This window comes from Pleurodeles waltl, chromosome 7 (assembly GCF_031143425.1).
Source record: "Pleurodeles waltl isolate 20211129_DDA chromosome 7, aPleWal1.hap1.20221129, whole genome shotgun sequence".
In the NCBI taxonomy this organism is placed as follows: Eukaryota; Metazoa; Chordata; class Amphibia; order Caudata; family Salamandridae; genus Pleurodeles; species Pleurodeles waltl.
In genome coordinates, this window is record NC_090446.1 from 83114875 (window position 1) to 83142366 (window position 27492).

General features: G+C 49.5%; 1 protein-coding gene across 1 annotated transcript; it reads left to right on the plus strand.

Moving 5' to 3' along the window:
- Positions 1-300: 300 nt before the first annotated feature.
- LOC138303709 (tumor protein p63-regulated gene 1-like protein) lies at positions 301-21493 on the plus strand. The gene is made up of 5 exons (XM_069243053.1): positions 301-700; positions 3472-3563; positions 5367-5543; positions 17466-17619; positions 21085-21493. Exons 1-5 carry the CDS (start codon positions 509-511, stop codon positions 21277-21279), a joined length of 810 nt encoding a protein of 269 aa, XP_069099154.1. The 5' UTR covers positions 301-508; the 3' UTR covers positions 21280-21493.
- The last annotated feature ends 5999 nt before the right edge of the window (positions 21494-27492 follow it).

The following is a 27492-nucleotide window of genomic DNA, read 5'->3' on the forward strand; positions in this document are numbered from 1 at the left end:
CCAGGTCAGTACAAAATATAATTATAAACATTTGGCACAATGACATAGAAGAACTGATGCGCCCCCTACTGGAATCTGCGTGTAATCTGGAGATTGCAGGTCATCGCCCCACAGAAACCAGCTCAGTCGGTAGGGCGCCAGCGGCAGAGATCTGCTGATCTGCTCCTCGTCTTTCAGCCGTGCAGAACAGACTCGTTTAGTTTCCCATCCTCCCCCAGATGGGTGCCTTGAGCCCCGCTGACGTAGGCTGTGCCACGAACTGTCATAAAACCGCCCAGAAGCAGCAGAGGTCCAGCATGAAGCGCTATATAAAAAGATAAATGTTCTGGGTATTAAGACAGCGGGAGGGCAGGCGGGAAGGGGGTGCAGACGGGGTTGAAAGCACTCTGTTTACTGCCACCTTCCGGGTATCTAAGGGGAGGAGAGAGGGTGAAAAGCAGGCGCAGCAGGAAATACAGAAATAGCAAAGAGAGAACCAGAGAGAGACGGCCCCTGGGGAGAGTGCGCCATGGAGCAGGTGACCACAGTGTGCGGGGGGCTCCAGGAGCCCCCCACCGACCCCAGTCCCTCTCCCGTCCTCCAAGTGGACCACCAGGAGCCCCATGCGCACTTGTACTCCAAAGAGCCCCGCGTGGGGTACAGCCCTAGCGCCTTGGAGCCGGCGCCGAGGAGGAGCGGGGGCGACTACTTCATCCTCCGGGTAAGAGGGACCGGGGACACCCGCCTAAAACCCAGTTCGCTCGGACTGAGTAAAGGGCTCGCTTTAGAGAGAGTGAGCCAAAGAGGGAGTGCGTGAGTGACTCGCCGAGGGAGTGGGTGACTGAACCAGTGAAGGAGTATATCACGTAACCAGCATGGGTGTGTGTGACTACACTAGTGAAGGAGCATGTGAATGAGGGAATCTCTGAGGGAGTGCTTGAGTGAGTCACCGAGGGAGTGCGTGAGTGAATCACTGAGGGAGTGCATGAGTGAACCTGGGCGGCAGCATTTGATGCAATAACCAGCATGGGGGCGATGAATACACTATTGAAGGCGCATATGAGTGAATCACTGGGGAAGTGCCTGAGTGAATAATTGAGGGAGTGCGTGAGTGAATCACAGAGGGAGTGGGTGAGTGAACCAGTGCAAGAGTATATGACGTAGTAACCAGCATGTGTGTGTCTGACTACACTAGTGAAGGAGCATGTGAATGAGTGAATCTCTGAGGGAGTGCGTGGGTGAGTCACCGAGGCAGTGCATGGGGGAATCACTGAGGCAGTGCGTGAGTGAGTCACCGAGGGAGTGCGTGGGTGAATCACCGAGGGAGTGCGTGGGTGAATCACTGAGGAAGTGCGTGAGTGAACCAGGGCGGCAGTATATGATGCCCTAACCAGCATGGGAGTATCTGACTACTCTAGTGAAGGAGCATACGAGTGAATTACTGAGGGAGTGCGTGAGTGAATAAATGAGGGAGTGCGTGAGTGAACCACTGAGGGAGTGCATGAGTAAACCAGGGCGGCAGTATATGATGCAGTAACCAGCATGGGAGTGTCTGACTACTCTAGCGCAGGAGCATATGAGTGGTTTTTCTGCCGCGCCATATTTACAAAGTGGCGCAATGCATGCATTTCACCACTGTGTAAATCCTTCCGCCACTTTGTAAACCGTTGTGCCACATTATGCAATGTATGCAAGGGGGGCGTTCCGGCGCTAGGAGGCCCGCAAAATGGTGCAGTGAAACCTAAAAGATTTCACTGCAGCATTTTTGGCATCATTTTTAACGTCTGCTCAGGGCAGGTGTTAAAATGACGCTCCCTTAGAAACCTACGGGCCTCCTTGCACTTTGCTGCCCTAGCGTCAAAATCTTTGAAACTAGTGTAGCAAAGCACCACAATGGCGTCAAAAGTTTCAACACTATTGTGCTAACGACTGCCTTGGTGCACGTATTATAAATATGGCGTAACCATGATGTTGTTAGGAGCGGGTAAGGGGGCGCAAGAAACTGGCGCAACATAGCTGATGCACCACTTTTTCTCAAATATGGGCTTAAGTGAGCGAGGGAAGGGAGCAAACCTCACCCTAAGTTTTAGGGAATAGGGTCACCGAATGGAAAACTTGAAAAAGAAAGCACCACAAATGCCTTTTATTTGAATGAACCCTTCCTGCCATCTTTGCTCCGGCCTGGCTTCCTGTGATACGCCCTATCTCTGTCTTTCCTTTCATCCTTCCTCTGTCTTTCTTCAAAGTTCTTCTTGCTTCTTCCCACCCTTCCTTCCATTATAATTAACTTTATTTTCTTTGTCAAAGGGTGGTGCGGAAGCTCCGCTTCTACAAAAACTTGTTTGCACAGTTTTTTAAAGCAAATATTAGCTCCAGATTCACAAAAGCTTTGAAGCACCCAAGTTGAACTTTGCTGTGGCAAAGAACAGTCTACGATTCAAAATTCCAAATCCAAATTCATAGAACCACAATTAGTGACATTTTTGAAGCACAAACCACAATGGTTATAAATCCACCACTATGGTGGATTTTCTTCTGTTGTAAATTTAGGGGGAGATTTAGAATCCCCTTCCGCCGTTTTAGCATCATTTTTTTTTACACTATGGAGGCCCTTCCCCAGCGCCAGATTTACAAAGTGGTGCAATGCATGCATTGTCCAACTTTTTAACCCTTTGCGATACATCATCCCAGTGCCAGACATAATGTATGCAATGGGGGGCGTTTTGACACTGGGAGGCCCCCAAAAAAATGTCAGAGTGAAATTTACTAGATTTCACTGCGCCATTTTTTCTGTAATTTGTAACACCTGCTCACAGCAACTCCCCAATATTTCATGGGGGTGCCATGGAAGAGTTTGTTTTCATACAGAAAAATATTTCCCATACAGAGAAAAAAAAGTCCCAAGTGTAGTGTAAATGTTTGTTTCTGCAAGATTTAATTTCGTGTTTTTCCACCTTTTGGAAAATCTGCACGAGTACATTTTGCCCAATTGGAGCACTTCTGAGAATTTTGAGCTGTCTTATGTTTCCAGGAGATTTTTGGGGATTTTTGCGATTTCCCCATGTAGTTGGAAATCTGCCCAAGGAGGAATTGCAGGAGAGGAGCCTCACTTCATCCATTAAACTGTGTGAAAAGCTCAAAGCTTTACAAATGCTGAAAACAGGGTATATTTCCCCATTTCTAAATGTAAAATGTTTTTTTATTTTTTATTATTGACTATCATGGTGAATTGAACGAAAAAGCAGGTGGTGGTTGTAGTTTCAAAGTAACAGTAAATGACGAAATACATCTAAAATACTGCACGGTGGTAAATTAGATGAGAAATGCAGAGAAAATAAAAAGAGGAATGCAAAAACATCAGAAAATCTATGTGTTCCTGAGGCCTCCAAAATGTATCTCAATCTAATCTAAATCTCTCTATTGTCTGCTCTGTCCCCCTTTCTCCTTGCTTGACTATGTCTCTCTCTTTTTCCTTCTTCTAAAATCCCCCAGTCTGGAGTACTGGAGCAAGCAATCAAAGATGTGACGGGCATCCTCTCGCCGGCTGTCGATGGAGATGTGCAGAGTGCCTGGATCCTCACAGAGTAAGTGATGTTCACCCTCTCATCTCTACTTGTGATCACTTTAATGATGCAAAGATGCAGGCAGGGAGACAGAGGAAACGACTGCGCTCACAGAGACGAAGCTGCAAAGCAGCCCCTTCTCTGTGACAGGGGTGGTGGCTCCCACAGGAGGTGGGGAGTCAGCTGAGACCGTGAGGGCCTTCAGGCTCCCCCCACAGTCCCCAACATTGTGACTGGGTGCCCTGGGGGGGCAACAAGGTCTCACTGCTGGACCCCAGGGGATGGGGTCCCCGTGTTCGAGATCAGCCTGGGGATGGGGGCCGCCCAGCCCCCACCCGCCCTCCCCCCCCCAAAATTAAATGTTTAGACAAGGCTCCGGGGGATGGGGTCCCCGGAATGAGATCAGCCTGGGGAGGGGAGCCACATGGTCCCCTTCCCCCCAAAAATTATGATGTGAACCCCGGGGTCCGAGATCAGCCTGGGGGGCACCCAGCCCCACTCCCACATAAAAATTAAATATTTATGCTGGGCCCCAAGGGGATGGGGTCCCCAGGGACGATGTTGGCCTGAAGAGGGGGGGCATGCAAGGGAGAGTTGTTATAGGGGTTTGCCGCAAGGCCATGCCACAGGCCAACCCCCACTGCTCACGGCCAAAGGCAGTGTGTAGAGCTGGTTGGATGGTTATAGGGGTTGGTAGCAGGGACTGGCTGCAGTCGAGGCCCTGTGGCCAACCACAGCTGCGCATGACCAAAGACCGTGCGCGGCAGTGGTTAGATTAGCATATAGTAATGAAAATTACTATATGTTAAAAAAACATAGCAATTGACTGAAAAAACAAAGGTTACAGGGACGTTATAGTTAGGAAATAGAATTACAAAAACAGAAATTCACAGAAAAAAACAAAGTTGCAGGGACGTTATAGTTATAGTTAGGTTCACATTTTAAACATACAAAACCATAGAAATTCACCTATTATAGTTAGTTATCTCAAGTCACTATAACTCGTGCCCTCTCCTTGCACTGCTAATTACCCCACAAATTACAGCACTCAGTACATCTTTGATACCATCACTAATAATATCAATGTAATAATTGCAGTAACATTTTTTTACGAAAAAACTGTGCATGGCGAGGGCACAAGTTATAGTTACCTTATATACCCTATATATATTTATATATAAATATAGAGAGAGAGAGAGAGAAAAAGAGAGAGGGAGAGAGATACATATATATAGATATTATTAATATATTGGACTTGACAGTGGTGGACAGGACAAAAGACTGGCCATGGCTGGTGCGGGAAGAGGATTGTTGGAAAAAGTGTGTAGGGCACCGGGACACTAACTAGAAGAAGTTAAGAAGGGCAAGTGAATTAGCAGGTCAGTTGTTGGAACAGGGTAGGAGATGACAAAAGGGCAGATCAGTGAAGCAGCCAAGCAAGATGAACCTGGACAGAGTGTTAGCTGGCAGAAGGACAGACGGCAGAGGAAAGCCATACGCGGATTGGACAGAGGAGATGCCGGTTGAGGAGAAAAGACACTTGAGGGTGTTACTGTGCCCTACGACTTTTATGGGGTCTCACTGAGAGTCTTGTTAGTGCCCGTGGTGCTCCTGTGGCCGACTTTGCCAGCAGAGCGCTCACTTAACCACAATAAGGAGACGTGGAAATGTCTTTAATGCTCATTGCAAGTCATATAGCTTGAGGCCCCATGTCCACGTCAGAAGGAGACTTCTGTATTTTCATAGCTAGGACACATCTACAATGACAATGTGAGAAGTATGTTTGTTTAAGTCCTCTTTTTCATGATCTTGCCTCCATTCTAGGATCAACCACTGGAACCAGGACCAAGAACGCCTGGTCTTGCTGACACAAAACTCATTGCTGCTCTGCCAGTATGATTTTGTCGGGCTCTGCAGCTCTCAGCTCTTCCGGGTGCCCCTCAACTTCATCGACACCATCATCTGGGGGCCCTTTACATATCCCTCCACCTCTCTGAACAAGTAGGTGTGCATGTATGTACATATTAAGCATTTGTGCATCATGCTCTTAGTCTAAAGGCAGGAGTGCCGCACAGGGTCGAAGGCAATGGGACATTAGTCGAGTGACTGGAGCAGCGGCTGAGAGTGGACGCGGGCTGTTGGTTCATTGTGTTGTGCTGTTCTTCAAAGTGAGATGCCTCCAGCTCTTACCTAAATTGGAGCCAGATTTTTTCCACATAGCTTGAGAAGACCTGGTTCTGTTTTTTTTTCTTTTGTGCACGTCTTCATCTCCAGCCTGCTGGCATCCTGGCTGTGCCGAGAGCCAATGGAGATGATGAGCTTGTTAGCCTGATCGGAAGGGGTGATGGCTGTGACGGCTTTGTAAAGGATTCAGCTGTTTTTTATGATTTTGTAGGCTGACAAGAGGAGCTAGTGGAGTTCCATCACAGTGGGGGTGATGTGATCTATTTCTTCAGCATTTGCATGGGGGGGGTGATGTGGTATGCAGGATGCTCTAATACAGTGGTTCCTAACCTTTTGACTTCTGTGGACCCCCATTTTATCAGTACTGGAGCCCGGGGACCCCCACTGAATCATTATTGGAACCCGAGGACCCCCACTGAGTCATTTCTGATAGCTGGGACCTAATATTATTATATTTTTTAAGCAGTTGCGGATCCCCTGAGGAGGCTTCGCGGACCCCCAGGGGTCCCCGGCCCACAGGTTGGGAACCACTGCTCTAATATAAGCCCAGGTGAGTCTCGGTAACCAGGGAGTTGCCACCATTAACATGCAAGAATACAAGGGCTTGAACATTGCTTGTGCAGTATTCCTGTGACATTAAATGAGACATACGCATCTTTCAGCACTTTAGGGGGGGGTGTAAATTAGCAGAAACAACAACTCAGTGGAGTCCGGGTGTATTGATTTCTGATGAGAGGTAGAAGGTGCTGGGACCTTCCAGATGAGTAGGTAGTAAACAGGAGTGTTCAATCTCACGCCCACGCTGCGGTCTACTGGTCCAGCGAGGACTTGAAGACTGGGCTTCAGCTGAGCTGAAGGTGCCTCATGCTAAGTGACTCCTTTGAAGGTGTCCCCGGTGACTAAGAGTTTGGAGTACAACATCACATATGAATTTATATAAAGCTGACCGTCATACTAGGAGTTGTGTGTGGACTTCCGCCCATTTATGGGCAGAAGTCTGACAGTTGAAGAGGCAGTGGCATCACCAGCACCGCCACGCCATGCCAGCAAAACTCCACCCGCCGTATTACGTGCCACAATACTGCTTGGCGGAGTCCTGCTGGCGTGGTGGTACTTGCGGTGCAAAACCACCAGGACCCATACCCTCCCGGTCAACCAGCTCGCCAGAAAAGATAAGCTGACTGTCCTAAAGGGGGGGAGTGTTGGGCGCATGTGTGTGTGTGAATGTGCGCGAATGGGGGTGTCTGAGTGCGTGTATGTGTGCAAATGGGGGTGTCTGAGTGCGTGTTTGCGAGCGTGCGAGTGGGGGTGTCTTGATGTATGTGTTCGGTTGGGGGGTGTGTCTGCATGTATGCGGAGGGGATGGGGTGCGAGTGAGTAGGTGTGTGTATTGGGGTGCATGTGAGTGGGGGTGCAAGAGCGAAAGTCTGCAAGTTAGTGGTGGTGCATGTGTGCAAGTCTGCGAGTGAATGGGTGTGTGTGTGTGAATGTATGCATATGCGGAGGGGTGTGTATGTGAATGTATGTGTTCGTGAAGGGGTGGGAGGGTGTTTGTAAGTGTGTGGACAGGTGGGGGGGTTTCAGCATGTGTGTGGATTTGTGGGTGTGTGTGTGCCGGCGACAGGAGACAGGAATGGGGATTCCTGTCGCCGGGTGCATTACCACCAGGGATTTTGTGGCAGGATGACTGCCACGGAAAGCCTGGCAGTCTGCAGCCTTGTAATCTGGCCGGCAGGTAGAGGCCTGCCGCCAGGCTGGAGGAGCTCACCGCCGGCCACGTCGGTGCGAGTGCACCAGCGGGCCATGAGGCGTTGTGGTGGTTTGGCTTCTGCCAAACCCCACAACTTGTGATGCAGCGGTCTTTACCAGTGGGTCCGCGGCGGTAAGACCGCCACAGTGAGGCTGGCAGTCTGATGACCACCAGTCTCGTAATCAGGGCCTTAATTTCATTTTGTTTAATAGTGGGTACAATTTGTGTCCAGTCTCTTGTTATAATGATACATCATATGATGTCACAGACATTATCTAGAACTTCCACCCGGCATGGTTAATACATAAAATGTATATAAACCAATATTGGTGTGCACCTATGAACAAAATTCAGTGTGCAATAGTGAGACTCTGACACGTAATATGTCCTTATCAACTGTGCATGCGTACTCCATACATGTATGACAAAGATATGCTTGTGAGGGATGCTTTTCTCATTGTTAGAAGAGTTGTCATTGACCGAGTATTCTCTTGGGCTAACAATCCTAGCTGAGTGCCATCTCCCGTCCTAGGGCTGATCGGAGTTAGCGGGCACAACAGTCTTAGCAACTTGGTAGTTCTAAATCACAAACTGAATTCTGTTTTTGGAGGGACCTGGCAAATACTTACGTCCAATAGAAGGCATTTTCATAGCAATAGATATCACTATGTGGACGATGGACTTAATTATGTGGTAAAACTTGTACTGCCTGCTCTTTTTTTGTGTGAGGTGCCCACCTTTGGGGTAAGAAGTACGACATGTCACTGTCAAAAATACTTTATTCGGCAAAGATAAGCCATAAAAGTTAAAAACAAACCAAGTACCAAAACAGTAAAAGTTTAAACATTTTTAAAATAACATAGTATAAAATTATGTATAGAGAACAGAATTTAAAAATACTTAAAATTCAATACTGCCACAATCACGCCTACGTTGCCCAGTCCCTGCAAATAGTCACATATGGCAGTATCAGATCTAAGCCCGGCTTCCTGCAAATGGGGGCGCAAAAAATTCTTTCTTTCAGATTTATAAAATGTGCAAAACAAGGTTAAATGAAGAGTGGATTGGCCAGCTGAAGCTTCACAATGACAAGGCGGCAAATTTCAAAACCACATCCCCCTGCTAGGAAAAGACAATAAAAAATGCAGTGTGTTAAGTTGAAGTTTTGCTAGAAGAAACTTATCTCCCGAGCACCAAGTGTGGGGATCTCAAATCCAGCCCCAATCAAATGATCCCTGTTAGAAATGGGGTTTTTGGTTGGCAGTCAGGTTGCCCTCTGTCCAAGCAAGAACCCTCAATCTAGTCAGGGTAAGTCACACACAATCCAAAATCAGCCTGTGCCCACCCTCTGGTAGCTTGGCACGAGCAGTCAGGCTTAACTTAGAAGGCAATGTGTAAAGCATTTGTGCAATAAATCATACAACACCATAATATAACACCACAAAAATACACCACACAGTGTTTAGAAAAATATATAATATTTATCTGGGTATTTTCAGGTCAAAACGATCAAAGTTGCAATATGAATTTGTAAAGATATCCCTGAAAAGTGATATAAAGTGTCTTAAGTCTTTAAAAAGCAAACAAAGTCTCTTTCAAGCACAAAGTACCTGGTTTCTGGTGGAAAATCTCCTCAGAGGGCCACAAGAGAAGAAATACGTGGAAAACTGGTGTGTGCGTCGATTTCTCCCCAGCACACACGGACTTGCGTCGTTATTTTTCACGCGGGGAAGTCGTGCGTCGTTTTCCGGCACGCCGACAGTCTCTTTCTGTGGATCGCGGGGATTACCAGATGTCCCGGGTCTGTGCGTGGATTTTCCTGCTTGTTTTCTGGCTGTGCGTCGTTCTGCGGGGCTGCCCGTCGAAGTTTCAATCTCACGGCAGGCGTCGCGTCGATTTCCCCTTGGAAGTCGGGCGGTGTTGTCCTTGCGAGCCCGTGCGTCAAAGTTTCGGTCGTCCCGAAGGCGTCGCGTCGGTGTGCGGCGTTTTTCTTGCCGCGGAACAAGCTGTGCGTCGACAATTTCGGCGCACGGAGCGTCCAAGTGAAAAAGAGAAGTCTTTTTGGTCCTGAGACTTCAGGGAACAGGAGGCAAGCTCTATCCAAGCCCTTGGAGAGCACTTTCACAGCCAGGCAAGAGTTCAGCAAGGCAGCAGGCCAACAGCAAGGCAGCAGTCCTTTGTTGAAAGCAGACAGGTGAGTCCTTTGAGCAGCCAGGCAGTTCTTCTTGTCAGGATGCAGTTTCTGGTTCAGGTTTCTTCTCCAGCAAGTGTCTGATGAGGTAGGGCAGAGGCCCTGTTTTATACTAAGTTGTGCCTTTGAAGTGGGGGTGACTTCAAAGAGTGTCTAAGAAATGCACCAAGCCCCCTTTCAGTTCAATCCTGTCTGCCAGAGTCCCAGTAGGGGGTGTGGCAGTCCTTTGTGTGAGGGCAGGCCCTCCACCCTCCCAGCCCAGGAAGACCCATTCAAAATGCAGATGTATGTAAGTGAGGCTGAGTACCCTGTGTTTGGGGTGTGTCTGAGTGAATGCACAAGGAGCGGTCAACTAAACCTAGCCAGACGTGGATTGAAGGGCGCAACAAGATTTTAGTGCAAAGAAATGCTCACTATCTAAAAGTTGCATTTCTAGAATAGTAATATTAAATCCGACTTCACCAGTCAGCAGGACTTTATATTACCATTCTGGCCATACTAAATATGACCTTCCTGCTCCTTTCAGATCAGCAGCTGCCACTTCAACAGTGTATGAGGGCAGCCCCAATGTTAGCCTATGAAGGGAGCAGGCCTCACAGTAGTGTAAAAACGAATTTAGGAGTTTTACACTACCAGGACATATAACCACACAAGTACATGTCCGGCCTTTTACCCACACAGCACCCTGCTCTAGGGGTTACCTAGGGAACACATTAGGGATTACTTATATGTAGAAAAGGGGGAGTTCTAGGCTTGGCAAGTACTTTTAAATGCCAAGTCGAAGTGGCAGTGAAACTGCACACACAGGCCTTGCAATGGCAGGCCTGAGACAAGGTTAAGGGGCTACTGAAGTGGGTGGCACAACCAGTGCTGCAGGCCCACTAGCAGCATTTAATCTACAGGCCCTAGGCACATATAGTGCACTCTACTAGGGACTTATAAGTAAATTAAATAGCCAATCATGGATAAACCAATCAATAGTACCATTTACACAGAGAGCATATGCACTTTAGCACTGGTTAGCAGTGGTAAAGTGCCCAGAGGTCAAAAGCCAAGAACAACAGGTCAGAAAAAATAGGAGGAAGGAGGCAAAAAGTTTGGGGATGACCCTGTCAAAAAGCCAGGTCCAACATGACCCCCTACCAGCCTAAAGCCAGGGGAGAACAATCACTATCCTGATGTACTTCCCTGTTTGAGGCGACAGAACAAGGACCCAGGCCCACAACAGCAGGGGCATGCTCCAGTTCTTCACCTTCCTGACCCCAATTGGATCCCTCTGTCCATACTCTCAGGGCCCACTAAGCCAACCCATGGGGAACCTTTCTCCTTACCTGCGGATCCCATCTGTGCAGCACCTAACCTTACTTTGCTCACAGATGTATCCCAGGAGCAGGATAGTACCACCATGACCAACACAGTGGTGTTGCCCACTCTACCCCCGGGGTGTGACACTTGTCCCCTCCCCAGGGATAACTCTGTCCACCGGACAGCAAGCCACAGTGGTTACTGACAGCTGCCAGGGATGAGAGCCAGGCCCCAGGCCTCTCAAAGCTCTCCCACCACTGTGGCTGTGGAGAGTGAGGGGCGGTAGCCCCAGGTGCTGGGCACCCTTTAACCACTCTCCCTTCCACCAGGTCAGGGATGACAGCCTGAACCTGGTCCTCCCCTCTGGGTCTCTGTACCCTCCCTCCTGAGCGGTACCCCCAGAGTCCAACATGGTCAGGGTGCTTATAGAAGTCGCCCTGTACCATTCCTCCATCAGTGCAGGGCTGTTAACCTGCAACTGGCCCTCCAACCTGGGGTCTGTACCTTTAGGTTGGACTAGGGCCCGGGGTGAGGCTTCCCTCCCCCTGCCCTCCCTTCTGGGGTCCAGCACCCTCCAACTAGGAGTGGCCTCCTCAGAAGACAACATGGTAGGGGCACTGTTATCAGTAGCCCCTCCCTCCAGGTCCGGGGGGACACCCTGAACCTGGTCTTCCAGCCCAGGGTCTGTACCCTCAGACTGGATCACTGCCTGGCAAACCAGGACTTTCTGGGAGGCACACCTACCCCCCACCAGGTCAGAGTTTAACCTCTGCACCTGACCATTCAACCCAGAGTCACCACCCTGAGGTTGAACAATTGCCTGGCACGCCAGGACTTTCTGGGGGGCACACCTACCCCCCACCGGGTCAGAGTTTAACCTCTGAACCGGGTTCTCCAACCCAGGGTCACCACCCTGAGGTTGAACAATTGCCTGGCACGCCAGGACTTTCTGGGGGGCACACCTACCCCCCACTGGGTCAGAGTTTAACCTCTGAACCCGGTTATCCAACTCAGAGTCAACACCCTGAGGTTGGACAACTGCCTGGTACACCAGGACTTTCTGGGGTGCACACCTAACCCCCACCGGGTCAGAGTTTAACCTCTGAACCTGGTTCTCCAACCCAGGATCACCACCCTGAGGTTGGGCAATTGCCTGGCACCCCAGGGCTTTCTGGGGGGCACACCTACCCCCCACCAGGTCAGAGTTTAACCTCTGAACCTGGCCATCCAACCCAGAGTCAACACCCTGAGGTTGGACAATTGCCTGGCACAGCAGGACTTCCTGGGAGGCACACCTACCTCCCACCAGGTCAGAGCTTAACCTCTGAACCCGGTTATCCAACTCAGAGTCACCACCCTGAGGTTGAATCTTTGCCTGGCATGGCAGGACTTCCTGGGGGGCACTCTCACCCCCCACAAGGAACACACCGTCCCCAAGGGCCACACAAGAGTCTGGTTGGCGCAGGTCTCCTGACCTCTGACCATCTGGCAGAGTCTGGGTCTCCCCCAAACCAGAAACAGTTTCACCTGGATCATTCCTGGGGGGCTCTGCTCTCAGAGCTGACCCCTGACTCTCCAGGTCCTCCACTGGGGTCCGCAACCCCCTCTCAACCCTATGTCTGGACTTCTGCACCCCCTCACTAGGAGTGGTTCTGCCAGACACCAGAACTGTTGGGATGCTGGCTACAGTCACCCCCCCAAGTTCTTCTGACACTGCAGGGATTCCCTCAACAGGTGGCCCTACGGTACAGGCTAGGCTCTGGGACCTACCTGGGACACTACAATCCTCTCCCACCTCACTTGGTTGGGAAACACCTAGACCACTCCCTTCAGGAGCACCCCTAAATGCCTCTTCAGACTCTCTGGTACTCACCCAGAAGTCTGCCTCCATTGTAAGCTCCCTAGGGTCAGAGAACTCACACTCCACCTGGTGTTGGCGTAGCTCTGGAAAATAAGGACCAGACATATGCTCTCCAGCAATTACATCATTCTGCCCTTCACATGTATTAACCACAGTACCCTTCACCCAACCATCCAGTGACTCAACCTTGAAAAAGCACTCTACTTCACCCTCCTGAGACTGGTGAGACAGTATCTGACTGTCCCTGACACTCAATCCTTACTCTTCTGGGATGTCTCTACACTCTATATCCAGGACGTCCACCAGGGGGGAACCCTTTTCTCTGTCACTCTCTGCTAGAGCCAGTAAAGTGTCCCTCCCCCCAGTAGGAATATGACTCCCTGTGCCAGTTCCCCAATCCTTCTCAGGGACCCTGAGCATAACGGGAACTACCTCATACCCTTGAACCACCTGGGGTGTGTCAACTCCCTTCTTCAAGTTGGGCACCTTGTGCCCTTCTTCAGCAGTACTGGATGCAAGATTTTTGCTGCCACCATCTGAACTGGACTCAGCCCTTCCGGCCTCCAGTTTCAGCTCTTTACAGCTCAGCTCTTGAGCTGCAATCTTTTCTTCTTCCAGGGCTAAGAGTCTTTTTGCCTCAACCCTTGCAAGATACTCCTAATTGTTGCTCCTGCCGCCTTTGACCTCGGAGCCATTCATCTCTCTCTGGGTCTCTTTCCTCATCTGATTAGTCTTCCTCCTCATGTGAGCAGTCTTCCTCCTCATGTGAGCAGTCTTCCTCCTCATGTGAGCAGTCCTCCTCCTCATCTGAGGGGTACTTAGTCATTTGGTTTCTTGCTGCCTCTCTCTCTGCCCATCTTTCTTCCCCCAAGACTATGTAGTTATGTAGCATTTCCTCCTTAGTAGATCTCCTTGCTACAGGAAGGCCCCATTTTCTGCAAAGCTTCCTTAGGTCAGCCTTAGTGAGGTGGTCAGTACGTACAAAGAATGAGTAGTTACACAATCCCATTCTGATAAGGTCTTGCCAGCAAAAACCAAAATCCAAAGTCCAAAATATCAATAGTATATCCAGGAGGACATCAGAGAACCAAAAGCAAAAAAGATGAAAAATCAAGTTGACATTCCACTGTGGGTAGGTAGTGAAATACTTAGCTACTGTATGTCACTGCACAAACACAAGTCCTATCCTCACCGTTGATCACCAATGTTAGAAATGGGGTTTTTGGTTGGCAGTCAGGTTGCCCTCTGTCCAAGCAAGAACCCTCACTCTAGTCAGGGTAAGTCACACACAATCCAAAATCAGCCTGTGCCCACCCTCTGGTAGCTTGGCACGAGCAGTCAGGCTTAACTTAGAAGGCAATGTGTAAAGCATTTGTGCAATAAATCATACAACACCATAATATAACACCACAAAAATACACCACACAGTGTTTAGAAAAATATATAATATTTATCTGGGTATTATCAGGTCAAAACGATCAAAGTTGCAATATGAATTTGTAAAGATATCCCTGAAAAGTGATATAAAGGCCCTCATTCTGACCTTGGCGGGCGGCGGAGGCCGCCCGCCAAAGTCCCGCCGTCAGGTTACCGTTCCGCGGTCGAAAGACCGCGGCGGTAATTCTGACTTTCCCGCTGGGCTGGCGGGCGGTCGCCTTCAGACCGCCAGCCAGCCCAGCGGGAAAGAGGCTTCCACGAGGAAGCCGGCTCGGAATCGAGCCGGCGGAGTGGAAGCTGTGCGACGGGTGCAGTTGCACCCGTCGCGTATTTCACTGTCTGCGCAGCAGACAGTGAAATACTTGTAGGGGCCCTCTTACGGGGGCCCCTGCAATGCCCATGCCAGTGGCATGGGCACTGCAGGGGCCCCCAGGGGCCCCGCGACCCCCCCTACCGCCATCCGGATCTCGGCGGTCCGACCGCCGGGATCTGGATGGCGGTAGGGGGGGTCGGAATCCCCGCGGCGGTGCAGCAAGCTGCGCCGCCGCGGAGGATTCAATGGGGCCGCGGTACACTGGCGGGACCCCGCCAGTGGTGCCGGTCCGACCGCGGCTTTACCGCCGCGGTCGGAATCCCCATTGGAGCACCGCCGGCCTGTCGGCGGTGCTCCCGCGGTCCTCCGCCCTGGCGGTCAAAGACCGCCAGGGTCAGAATGACCACCAAAGTGTCTTAAGTCTTTAAAAAGCAAACAAAGTCTCTTTCAAGCACAAAGTACCTGGTTTCTGGTGGAAAATCTCCTCAGAGGGCCACAGGAGAAGAGATACGTAGAAAACTGGTGTGTGCGTCGATTTCTCCCCAGCACACACGGACTTGCGTCGTTATTTTTCACGCGGGGAAGTCGTGCGTCGTTTTCCGGTGCGCGGACAGTCTCTTTCTGTGGATCGCGGGGATTACCAGATGTCCCGGGTCTGTGCGTGGATTTTCCTGCTTGTTTTCCGGCTGCGCCTCGTTCTGCGGGGCTGCACGTCGAAGTTTCGATCTCACGGCAGGAGTCGCGTCGATTTCTCCTTGGAAGTCGGGCGGCATTGTCCTTGCGAGGCCGTGCGTTAAAGTTTCGGTCGTCCCGAAGGCGTCGCGTCGATCAGCGTCGGTGTGCAGTGTTTTTCTTGCCGCGGAACAAGCTGTGCGTCGAAAACTTCGGCGCACGGAGCGTCCAAGTGAAAAAGAGAAGTCTTTTTGGTCCTGAGACTTCAGGGAACAGGAGGCAAGCTCTATCCAAGCCCTGGGAGAGCACTTTCACAGCCAGGCAAGAGTTCAGCAAGGCAGCAGGCCAACAGCAAGGCAGCAGTCCTTTGTAGAAAGCAGACAGGTGACTCCTTTGAGCAGCCAGGCAGTTCTTCTTGTCAGGATGTAGTTTCTGGTTCAGGTTTCTTCTCCAGCAACTGTCTGATGAGGTAGGGCAGAGGCCCTGTTTTATACTAAGTTGTGCCTTTGAAGTGGGGGTGACTTCAAAGAGTGTCTAAGAAATGCACCAAGCCCCCTTTCAGTTCAATCCTGTCTGCCAGAGTCCCAGTAGGGGGTGTGGCAGTCCTTTGTGTGAGGGCAGGCCCTCCACCCTCCCAGCCCAGGAAGACCCATTCAAAATGCAGATGTATGCAAGTGAGGCTGAGTACCCTGTGTTTGGGGTGTGTCTGAGTGAATGCACAAGGAGCGGTCAACTAAACCTAGCCAGACGTGGATTGAAGGGCACAACAAGATTTTAGTGCAAAGAAATGCTCACTATCTAAAAGTGGCATTTCTAGAATAGTAATATTAAATCCGACTTCACCAGTCAGCAGGACTTTATATTACCATCCTGGCCATAGGAAATATGACCTTCCTGCTCCTTTCAGATCAGCAGCTGCCACTTCAACAGTGTATGAGGGCAGCCCCAATGTTAGCCTATGAAGGGAGCAGGCCTCATAGTAGTGTAAAAACGAATTTAGGAGTTTTACACTACCAGGACAAATAACTACACAGGTACATGTCCTACCTTTTACCTACACAGCACCCTGCTCTAGGGGTTACCTAGGGCACACATTAGGGGTGACTTATATGTAGAAAAAGGGGAGTTCTAGGCTAGGCAAGTACTTTTAAATGCCAAGTCGAAGTGGCAGTGAAACTGCACACACAGGCCTTGCAATGGCAGGCCTGAGACAAGGTTAAGGGGCTACTGAAGTTGGTGGCACAACCAGTGCTGCAGGCCCACTAGTAGCATTTAATCTACAGGCCCTAGGCACATATAGTGCACTCTACTAGGGACGTATAAGTAAATTAAATAGCCAATCATGGATAAACCAATCAATAGTACAATTTACACAGAGAGCATATGCACTTTAGCACTGGTTAGCAGTGGTAAAGTGCCCAGAGGTCAAAAGCCAACAACAACAGGTCAGAAAAAATAGGAGGAAGGAGGCAAAAAGTTTGGGGATGACCCTGTCAAAAAGCCAGGTCCAACAATCCCCAAGACCACGGATATAAATCAAAAAAAGAAATGGCACCAGGACACACCCGTCCCACCCCGGTGACTGATGGAAAAGCTTAAGTGAGGTCTCCCTGCCTTGTCTAACGTACTCTAGCAGTGGTATGTGCATGCCATCTTTGGAGCAGAGAGATAATTGCACTATCCATGCCCATCTGGGACATTAGCCCCATAACACGGTCTACTGAATCAAATGCACAGATCAGCTCCATAAAAGCAAGGTGCACGCTGCTTTTTCTGACCTTGGTATACTTCTGGATTGTTAAGGACACATTTAGAGTCTGTCCGACAGTGCCAAGACCTGGGCGGAAACCGAAATGGAAGTCTGAGAGTCCATGATTCTCCGCTGCCCAGCTGTCCAGCTTCACCAGGAGCACTGTCATCTGTGATACGGAGAAGTCAAAAAATTAAATGGGGCCGGAAATAGGGTTGGGTCAGCTCTGGTGTGTTTTGTTTGCGCAATGGGGGAGACATCTTGTTTTGTTCCCTTTTTGCGTGTTTCTTGAATGGTCAAATGTTTTTTATAACTTGTGATAAAAAAGATAGGAATTGATCTCTAATTGGTTAATGCAGTCTTTCTACCTCTCTCTTCCCTATTCCACCTCTCCCTCCCTTTCACTCTCCCTCTCTCCGACTTGCAATGCCTGGTCTGTCTTGCGCTCTATCCAATGCAGGCGCGAGGGACAGGCCGTGCGTATCCAGTGGGACAAGCTACGTGAGCCGTCCTTCATTTCACGATGGAACCCGTGGGCGAGTGACCTCCCCTACGTCACGCTGACAGAGCACCCGGCAGCAGACAGAGAGAAAACGGTGATGCACATGTGCCAGGTAATACATGTGAATTGGGCTGAATTTGACATCGCCTACACCATTAGAGACAAGTGGCCACTGCACTTTTAACCTTATAACTAGAAACGCCTACAACTATATTGCCCATTCATTCTTGGGATCTGAAGTCATTGAAGGAAACGGGGACATCTTGAGGTTTTGGGGGCCCTGCGACCAAACAAAATTTGGGGCCCCCTGCTCAGAACATCTTTGAATTTGGTATACATTTTCAGCTCATTCACATCCTCGGCAGCTATGGTGGGCTCACGGCAGGGCTTAATTTGTGCTTGTTGATTCTGGTGCTAAGCACCGGCACTTATTTTTCAGGGCTGGCACTTATTTTTCGGCCTCAAGTATTTACTGCGAGCGAAAGACAAATATGAGATAGATGAAGGAAGATAAAAATGAAAAAGCGTCACAGAGGGAGAAAGCAGTAAGCTGCAAGAGTGGGGTGAAGGGGCAGGGAGAGGCTGTAAATTGATTAAAGAGGCCTGAGATGGCTTCAGGATTACCCTGCCTCAGTATTCCATGTTCACACATTTACTTGCAGCAGCCGCGTGTTTAAGAGGAAGGCTTTTGGCACCAGGACCTTTTTATTTACAAATAAAGCACTGGATCACAGTCAACCCTCTTCCTTAGACAACCTCCATCTGGGCACAACCCTGCAACGAAACAGGTTATCTCTTGCTGACCAGCACCAGAGAACCAGAAAGACTAGTGACATGAAGAAGCCCACTGCATGTGGTGCAATAAATTGTCTAATTTTTGGGGTCTGTACAAGCAGAGGGTGCATTTTTAGTTTAATGCACTCCAGTCCCTGCAGTGCGAGGAGCAGGGATTCTCTGTCATTTGGGACTATGCTGTGATTGCACTGGTCCAGCAAGGATACTGCAGTCTAAAAGAGAGCATATAATGCAGCCCTGCACTGCACATTGGCATATGGCCTACCCTCGTGACCCTACCTTGGCACAGCAGTCTCCCACTGAACTGAGCCCAAAAAAACAGAAAATATAGCAAGTTGTCAAGCCTTCTATGCACAATGTGTGGTGTTATTTCTATCAGTACTATTCATATAAGGTGCTGATGGGGGCTTGTTTTGCTGTCCCGCCTCTGCCATGAGGGACTGGCACTGGAGCCCCGTGGCACTAGCCCGTGATCGCACCAGTCCGGCAGTAGCTGCACAAGAATGATGCAGGTACAGAGGGGTCATACAGTGCCACTGTACAGAGACTGGAACATGGTGCATGAAGGCAAAGGTGTGTTCAGTTGGCTGGGCATGTGCACTTTAAAATATTAAGTGTTTGCTTAATCTAAACTGAACCCAATATGGTTTTTCTTTCCTAATGCATTTAACCCTCACCATGTCTAAGTTAAGGCCCATAATGGCTGGGCAGCCTGGCCTGGTAAAAAAAAAAAAGGTAGGTAAACAAACTGGGTATTTATAAACTCATACAGTCTAGGATTGTCACAAAAGCCCAAGAAGGGCCACTGAAAGGCGGGGACTTGGGCCAGAGCCCACTTTGCCCAGGCCTTACAGAGTCTGTGAAAGGACCATTTTTGAATTCCAGTGCTGCTGCGGGCACCTCTGCCATTTCCCCAGCTCCCCAAGGTTGAGTGCAGTAATTGAAAGGGGGCTGAGAGAGAGACAGAGAAAGTGAGAGAGAGAGACACTGAGAAAGAGAGAGAGACAGAGAAAGAGAGAGAGACCCACAGAGAAAGAGAGAGTGTGTGTGAGAGACAGAGAGAGAGGGAGAGAGAGAGGGATGGAGCGAGAGAGAGATCAGAGTATGACAACAGATAAATGGAAAGAGAGATAGAACAAGGTGAGGGTAGGGATGATACCAGTTTGTGCATTCTTGCCTGGGCTGCTTTTGGTTTCCTGTCCGGCCCTAGTGACACCGCTTACTCCAAGGGACATCCACATCCCCTGCACCTTGCACTTGATGACAGCACACTGTTGTCTCCTCCAGCATAACAGACCATCCACCACACCCAGGTAGAATGTGAAAACATTGACTTATAAACACAACGTAGCAATACAGGTTCATAAATATCAACTGGCAGACTATCTCGTCATTTGTTACTTAAAGACTTGCAATTTCACTATGTTCTTTTGGGTTCAAGGCTACTTCTCCAGGGAAAATTATTTTAGAATAAAATATGGCACTGTGTTGATATTCTTCAGATATAAATTAGGGGTGTGTGGGGAGTTCCGCTATTATGGCAGAGCTAACAGAGTGTTTGGAACTCCGCGCTCCTCTTGGAGCGCAGAGTAAGTCCAAAAACTCTGCTAGCTCTGCCAGTGGAGCTCACCCGGAGCACGCTGCAGCCAAGTATGGGCGCACAGCCCAAGCACAGACAGTCTGCGCTTGCTCTGTGCAGCCCGTAACTAGGCTCCAGCATGCACCGGAGCACAGAGGGAGGCAGCCGTTGCTAGGAGAGACTCGTCACCATTGGAGGACCCCCGGGAAGACCCAGGTAAGTCCTTGTCTCTTTTATCTGTGTTTATGCACACTGGTGTACAAACAAGGACTGAAATGGCAGTTTGGCTGCCTAAGGCCCTAGGCCTGAATTCAGGCCAGGGCCGTAGGCAGTGAAAGCTGCCGTTTCAGGCCTCTTATGCACCGGCCTGTCCTGTGTGCACTGCGCACCGGGCAGGCGGGTGCACAACATGCCTGTCAGCTTTTGCTGCTTACGGCTCTGGCTGAATTCAGGCCAGGGCTGTAGGCAGCAAAAGAAAGCTGCTGTTTCAGGCCTCTTGTGCACCGGCCTTCCCGTGTGCACTGCACACGGGTCAGGCCGGTGCACAAGAGGCCTGAAACAGCAGCTTTCACTGCCTACGGCCCTCTCCTGAAAGCGCCTGATCTCAGAAGCACAAAGCAGGGTCGGGCCTGGCTGACCAGGTCCGACCCTGCTTAGTGCTTCAGAGATCAGGCGCATTCAGGTCTCCACAGGTCACGGAACTCTGCTTCTGCCAAATTCCACTGAGTTTTTTTCAACTCTGGAATTCCGGAGAGTCGGACTCGGTGAACTCTGCCCAGGCTTAGTATAAATGCAGTATAGCTGTACAGTTGAATTCAACTGAATCTTTTTACTGCATTTTAACATCAGCCAATAAATGGTATTTATTTTAAAAGAATTGTTGCAAATGTTTTGATTGCGGATAAAAAGAAGCGAGATTCATAATCACCAATTATCATTCTATCGGAATTGCAAATTTGGTATTATTGTTGCCTCAAACTCAATTTTGGCTTATGACAACTGACCTAGCTATTGTGGTAATGGACTACCCTTTGCACCAAATAACTCAGGGCCTGATGTAGGAAAGGGTTTTTCCCCATTCTGTGTCTATGGGAGAATGAGTTAGTACATATGGGCCTAGACAGTACCTAGTATTATCTAGCATGGCACAGATGTTAGTCGCGTCGACCTCGGACTCTGAAACTATGTCCTTCTCGCCCACAGCTGGAAAAGTTCAAGGCCAAGCTGACGGAGCAGGTGCAGGCGGCACATGCCACAGACCCTCTGCCAGGCCGAGCCAATGGCCCGCTGGTGCTGGAGAAGCCCATTCCAGTGGAGACCTACATGGGACTTCTCTCCTTCATCAGCAGCAAGGCCGAGCTGGGGTACGCCAAGTCTAGGGGACTGTTTGGATTTTGAGAAACTGGTCCCACTCTTCTACGGTGAACCCTGACCCAATGTCACAGAGACATCGCATGAACCTCTGCAGGTCCAACCTTAGGACTGTCCCCAGCAGGAGACAGACCCTGGCCCAAGGCAGGATGACAGTCATTTCCTATTTTGAACTTTGTTATTTTATAAAACTGTACATATTTGGCAAAGCATAAAAGACAGTCGTTTGGTGATTATTCAATGGAGTTAGCTGTCTCTTTCATGCTTGAAGTCTTCTGAAGAGATAGTCCCTCAACCTGCTGCCCTGGAGATGCCCATGGGGCTTCAGTCCACAGCACTGTCAGTCTCTCCCTGTACTGGGTACAAAGAAGACCTTCGATTCTCAGCACTTTCATTCAACCCCCTGCCCCATAGATATGGTAAATCCTTATTTCACAGAATCTACAACATCAGGTAAAAAAAAGCCCAGAAGAAGATTACACCGAGAAGGCAAGGTGCCTTACCTAGATATGTGGAAGAAACCAAACATAGCTGCATATTTAAAGAGGTGATGAAACTCCATGCTTGGATCCAGATACTTGTTTTATGTCCACTATGACCTCACTTAAATGGTAAATTCACATTGGCTGCATGTAGAATGCAAGATGGGGGTGAACCAGCTCACATCTGGAACCTGTGCGTATCTTAGGGGTGAGGTTCGAGGAAGCAACTTGCCGTAGAGCACACAATATGTGTGTAGCTCCTAGTACCCCCATATGTCCCCGCGTAGCATGAGGACCACAGGGCTGGTAGTAGTTCCCAGGCCCCTATAAAATAGGGCACAGAGTGACACACCCTGTAGTAGTGAACTGAAGCTGTCAAGCCGCTGTGCGTCTGGGCAATGGATAGTGCTCCACGTGCTGTCTGTTCAGTGACAACTCAAAGGGACAATGTGTTCAGGTGTTTAGGGGTACCACTGAGCTATACATCCCGACACCCCAGAAGAGTACAACCTTGCAGATCCAGTGCCAGCAAAACTTTATTAGTGGGCAATATAGACTGTGTGTGGACAACACTGCCTCATAGCTGTAAACATAGATACACAAAGGGGATTCCTGATTGGGGCATTAGGGTCAACCAATCCTGGTCAAGGATCACATGAACGCTCAGTCGGAGGAATATATATATATATATATATATATATATGTATATATATATATATATATATATATATATATATATATGTATATATATATATATATATATGTATATATATATATATATATATATGTATATATATATATATATATATGTATATATATATATATATATATATATATATATATATATATATATATATATATATATATATATATATACACACATATATATCGCATAGGGGCTCCATCACTGGGCTCAGGATGTCAACCAAGCGACTGAAGGTATTCTTCCTTCTGGGCTACCCTGTTTTCTCTTCCCTGCGGTATCCCCAACCCTAACAACACCGTCTATCCAAGAGATTGCCCCATCGGCAATCCAATGGAAGTCTGTGGTCGTGATGGGATAAGAGCACCCTCCTGTCCTACCTTAAGAAGCCTATGGGGTGGTTAGGGTAACCAGGCGTCCTGGATTTGTCGGGGCAGTCCGGGTTTTTCACCAGCTGTCCCAGTAGTTTTCGGCAAATTTGGCTTGAGTCCCGGTTTTTGGAGAAAGTTGACTAAAAAAAGAGAGAGGCCTGTTTTTGTGTGTTACAAAGCAGGGCTAGTTAGCAGCTATTACGAGAAACCTATTTAATGAAAACGTATCTTAATGGGTTTAAAAATTGCATTTTATTTCTTTTCTTAGTGCCTTTTCTGTGATTCTAGGTTGATGAGCGCTATCATTCTGTGCCCCTCGGTTGATGTAAAATTGTAGTCCTTCTTTTATTTTTGTGAAATGTCCCGGTTTTTGGGATTCAAAATCTGGCCTCCCTAGATATGGTGTCACTGTGATCCCTACTTCCAGAGCACCTAGGCTGGTGCCTGGCCTGCTGACAGAAAGGGGCAGCCCCCACAGTGGACGAAAGCTATGGACTGACTGTGCTGACCCGCCCACACTGTTGGTGCTGTAATGGTGACCTACATGTCTCACTCGGCATGCGCACTCTGCACTCAGACACAGTTCACCCTGCACTCAAAGCTCTGCTCACCCTGCACTGGTAGATCACTCACTGTGCACTCTGACAACGCTCACACACCTCTCATCCAGCACTTACACACCTGCTTCCTGAAGCCACACACCCCTCACCCTGAACACACACCGCTCAACCTGTACTCAAACCATTGCTTAATGCTTCCATTTTCTTACAATAATGGCATAACTCCTAGTCCTACTCCCTCGCCTTCCTTTTAACCAATGAGGCCTCCCGCCTCCCCCCTAGACCCTCCCTTCCCCTTTCAAAACCCCCCCCACCCTTATCCCCTCCTGTACAAAAACCAAGCCCAAGCTGCAACTCGGACAGTCCGTACCGGGAGGGTGGGAGGGAACGGAAAAGGAAGGCGAGGGAGTAGGACTAGGAGTAATGCCATTATCGTAAGAAAATGGAAGCATTACCTCCCGTCCCTCCCTCGCCTTCATTTTAACCAATGAGACATAGCAAGAAAACACACAGGAGACGGACATCGAGTTGCAAGACCTTTATTTAATATCCTGCACCAAGAACATCCCCAAATATTATCTCATAGAGGATAAGACCCGGTGACTAACACCCACTCCAAACTACCCAAGTCCGACAGCCTATAATGATGCACAAACGTCGAAGGAGAAGCCCAAGTGGCGGCCCTGCAAATTTCCACCACCGAAGTCCCCTGAAGCTCTGCCACCGTTGCCGCCATGCCTCTGGTAGATCTCCCCTGAATCCCTAGAGGAGGAACCACCTCTTTCAAGGAATAGGCCAACAGAATTAAAGAACGAACCCACCGACTCAAGGAAGCCGTGGAAGGTTTCTCACCTTTGCGAGCCGGACCAAAATTAACAAACAGTGAATCCCCTTTACGAAAAGGAGCCACCACCCGCAGATACTCCAACAAAACCCTACGTACATCCAACGAATGCAAACGGACCTCCTCCCTTGATGAGGGATTCGGACAAAACGAAGGAAGGATGACCTCCTGCCTGGAATGGAACGAAGAATTGACCTTTGGAATAAAGGAAGGCACCGGAACCAGAACCACCCTATCGGGAAAAATCTTACAAAAAGGAAAGGAACACGCCAATGCCCCCAATTCCCCCAACCGACGAGCCAAAGTAATGGCTACCAAAAAGAACGTCTTCAAAGATAGATGTCGCAAATCACAGTCCCCCAATGGTTCAAAAGGGGCCTCCGTCAATACATCCAAAACCAAGGACAGATCCCATGAAGGAAAAGAACGTACCGGGCGAGGAAATAAATTAATAAGCCCATGAAAAAATCTAGGCATCAAGCGCCCTTATCCTGAAGATTACGCCATGGACCTCTGAAAGCCTGAATAGCCGCCCACTGTACCCGAAGAGAAGCCACTGACAACCCTAAATGAGCACCGTCCTGCAAGAACTGCATCACCTCAAAGATAGAAGCGCAGGTAGGATCCAACTCACGACTTAAGCACCATGACGAAAACACCTTCCACTGTCGACCATAAGAAAGCAAAGTGGAACGTCTCCTTGAAGCCAGTAGGGTAGAACTCAAAGCCACAGGCACCCCCAGACCTGTCAATCACCGTCGTTCAACTTCCAGGCCGTCAAGTGCAACCTCCTCAATGACCCCAATGGGAGGCAGGGAAACTCCAGGGGAGACGGACAAAGGGGCAGAGGCCACATCCTCCCGTCCGCCATCAGCCTCAACAACGGGAACCAATTCGCCCTCGGCCAAAGTGGCGCAATGAGGATAACCCTGGACCCCAGATCCCTCACTCGTAACAGAAACGCCCTGAGTAGTTGAAAAGGAGGGAACGCATACAAAAGGCCCTGCGGCCAAGGACATGACATCCCGTCCACCTCCCATGCTTGGGGACACCGAAACCGGGAGCAGAAGCGCTCCACTTTCGCATTCCCTACTGACGCAAACACATCCAGCACTGGAAGACCCCAAAGCCGAACCAGATGCTGAAACAGAGACTTCCGGAGAGAGAAAAGTTGAGAGGAAGGAATCACTCTGCTCAGTAGATCCGCCCGAACATTTACCACCCCCCGAATGTATGTAGCCCTGAGAGAGGGAACCCACTCCTGAGCCCACACAAAAATCTCCCTGACTAGATTGAACAGAGCCCTCGACCTGGTCCCCCCTAGCCGATTGACATAAGCCTTGGCCACTAAGTTGTCTGTGCGAACCAGAACCACCGACCCCCTCAGGGAATCCTGGAAATGGACCAGAGCCAGGAATACTGCCCGCAATTCGCGCCAATTTGATGACCGACTCGCCTCCCGAGGGGACCAAAACCCCTGAAACTGAGCTGACCCCATCCATGCCCCCCAACCGGAGAGGCTGGCATCCGTCGTCACCACCACGGGTCTCAGAGGCGATAAAGAAACCCCTACCCTCAGGTGGTCTGCATCCAACCACCATTGCAACTCTCTGCGAATCAATCCGGACCCTGGAACCCTGACCTTCAGAGAACCGGACCCTGGAGCCCACCTTCTCAAGAACCATGTCATCAAGCACAGGAGAAGGAAACGTGCCCAAGGAACCAGAAATATCACCGACGCCAAATGACCCTGCAGACGCAACCATAGAAGAGTTCGGGGAGCAGACAGTAACAATACCTTCTTTACCAAAGCCTGGAGTACACCCAACCTTTTTTTCTGACACAGTCACCAACCCTAGAAGAGTCTGAAACCGAGCCCCTAGAAAAACCAGATCCTGGGACGGTACTAAGACTGACTTCTCCCAATTGATTAAAAACCCGTGGTTTTGCAGGACCCCCAGAACTTGGGCCACCTGCCTCTGCAAAAGGTCTCTCGATTGGGCATGAATCAAAATGTCGTCTAGATAAGGATGCAGAAACACCCCTTCTGAATGAAGCAAAGCCACTAGAGGAGCCCGCACCTTTGTGAAAATTCGTGGAGAAGATTTTAGACCGAAAGGCAGAACGCAAAACCGAAAATGGTCCTGACCCACTGCAAACCTCAGGAACTTTTGAGAGGAGCTTGCCACAGGCACGTGTAGGTAATCAACCTGCAGATCCAGTGACACCAGAAAGTCCCCTTGCCTGACCAATGGAAAAATAGTCTGAATGGACAGCATGCGGAAATGCACTGTCCTGATCCAGGTATTCACCTCCATTAGATTGAGCACAGGTCAAAATCCCCCTGAAACTTTCTGTACAAGAAACAAGACCGAATAAGTGCCCTGACCCCGCTCGTCTAGCGGAACGCGGGAAATGGCCCCTTTGACCAATAAGTCTCGCACTCCGTCCAATAATGCTCTTCTCCGTGACCCCTCAGAAGGCAGAGGTGTGGGACGTACCCCCGAATCTGGAGGAACCACAACAAATCTATGACATGACCATTGGTCACAATGTCTAGTACCCAATGATCGTTTACACTGTCCTCCCAAGCTGAAAGAAAGTGACTCAGTCTTCCCCCAACCGGCCCGCTGCCAGGCCCACAATGATTGTCAGGACCCCTTCTTGAAACCACCCCGGGTCGCAGGAGCAGACTTCTTAGGCGAAAAACGCAGCTGAAAACACCGTATCCTAAATGAAAAGGATATAGCATCCCTAGTAGGAGAAGATCTGGAAAGCTTCATCCACCCTTTACCCGAAGAAGAACCCCCTTTATAAGGTAAGGCATGCTTCCTCTCCTTAAATGCCTTGGAAAGCATGGACGGCAATTGTTCTCCAAACAGGTTACGGCCTTCAAACGGCAGTCTCAACAAGGCCGCCTTTTCCCCTGGATCAGCCTTCCAGGAACGCAACCAGAGGGACCTACGAGCCCCAATCAAAGACCCGGAAGCCAGAGCCGAAGTACGGACCACATCTGAAGACACATCAGCCAACAATCTGGCCTGCTGCTCCATACCAGCCAGGAGCTCAGAACATTCCACCCCTTCTTGTACAGCTACCGCCAGTTTATCAAAGTCTTGAACCAATGACTGTGACGCATAAGCAGAATAAATCCCTGCCTTCAGCGCCAGATTCTCCGCAGCAAAAGCCCTCTTAAGACCCGAATCCACTTTATGGTCTGTGGCATCCGTAGGCACACAATCCTCCGGATTGACTGCCGTTTTGCCAATTAGAGTAGCCA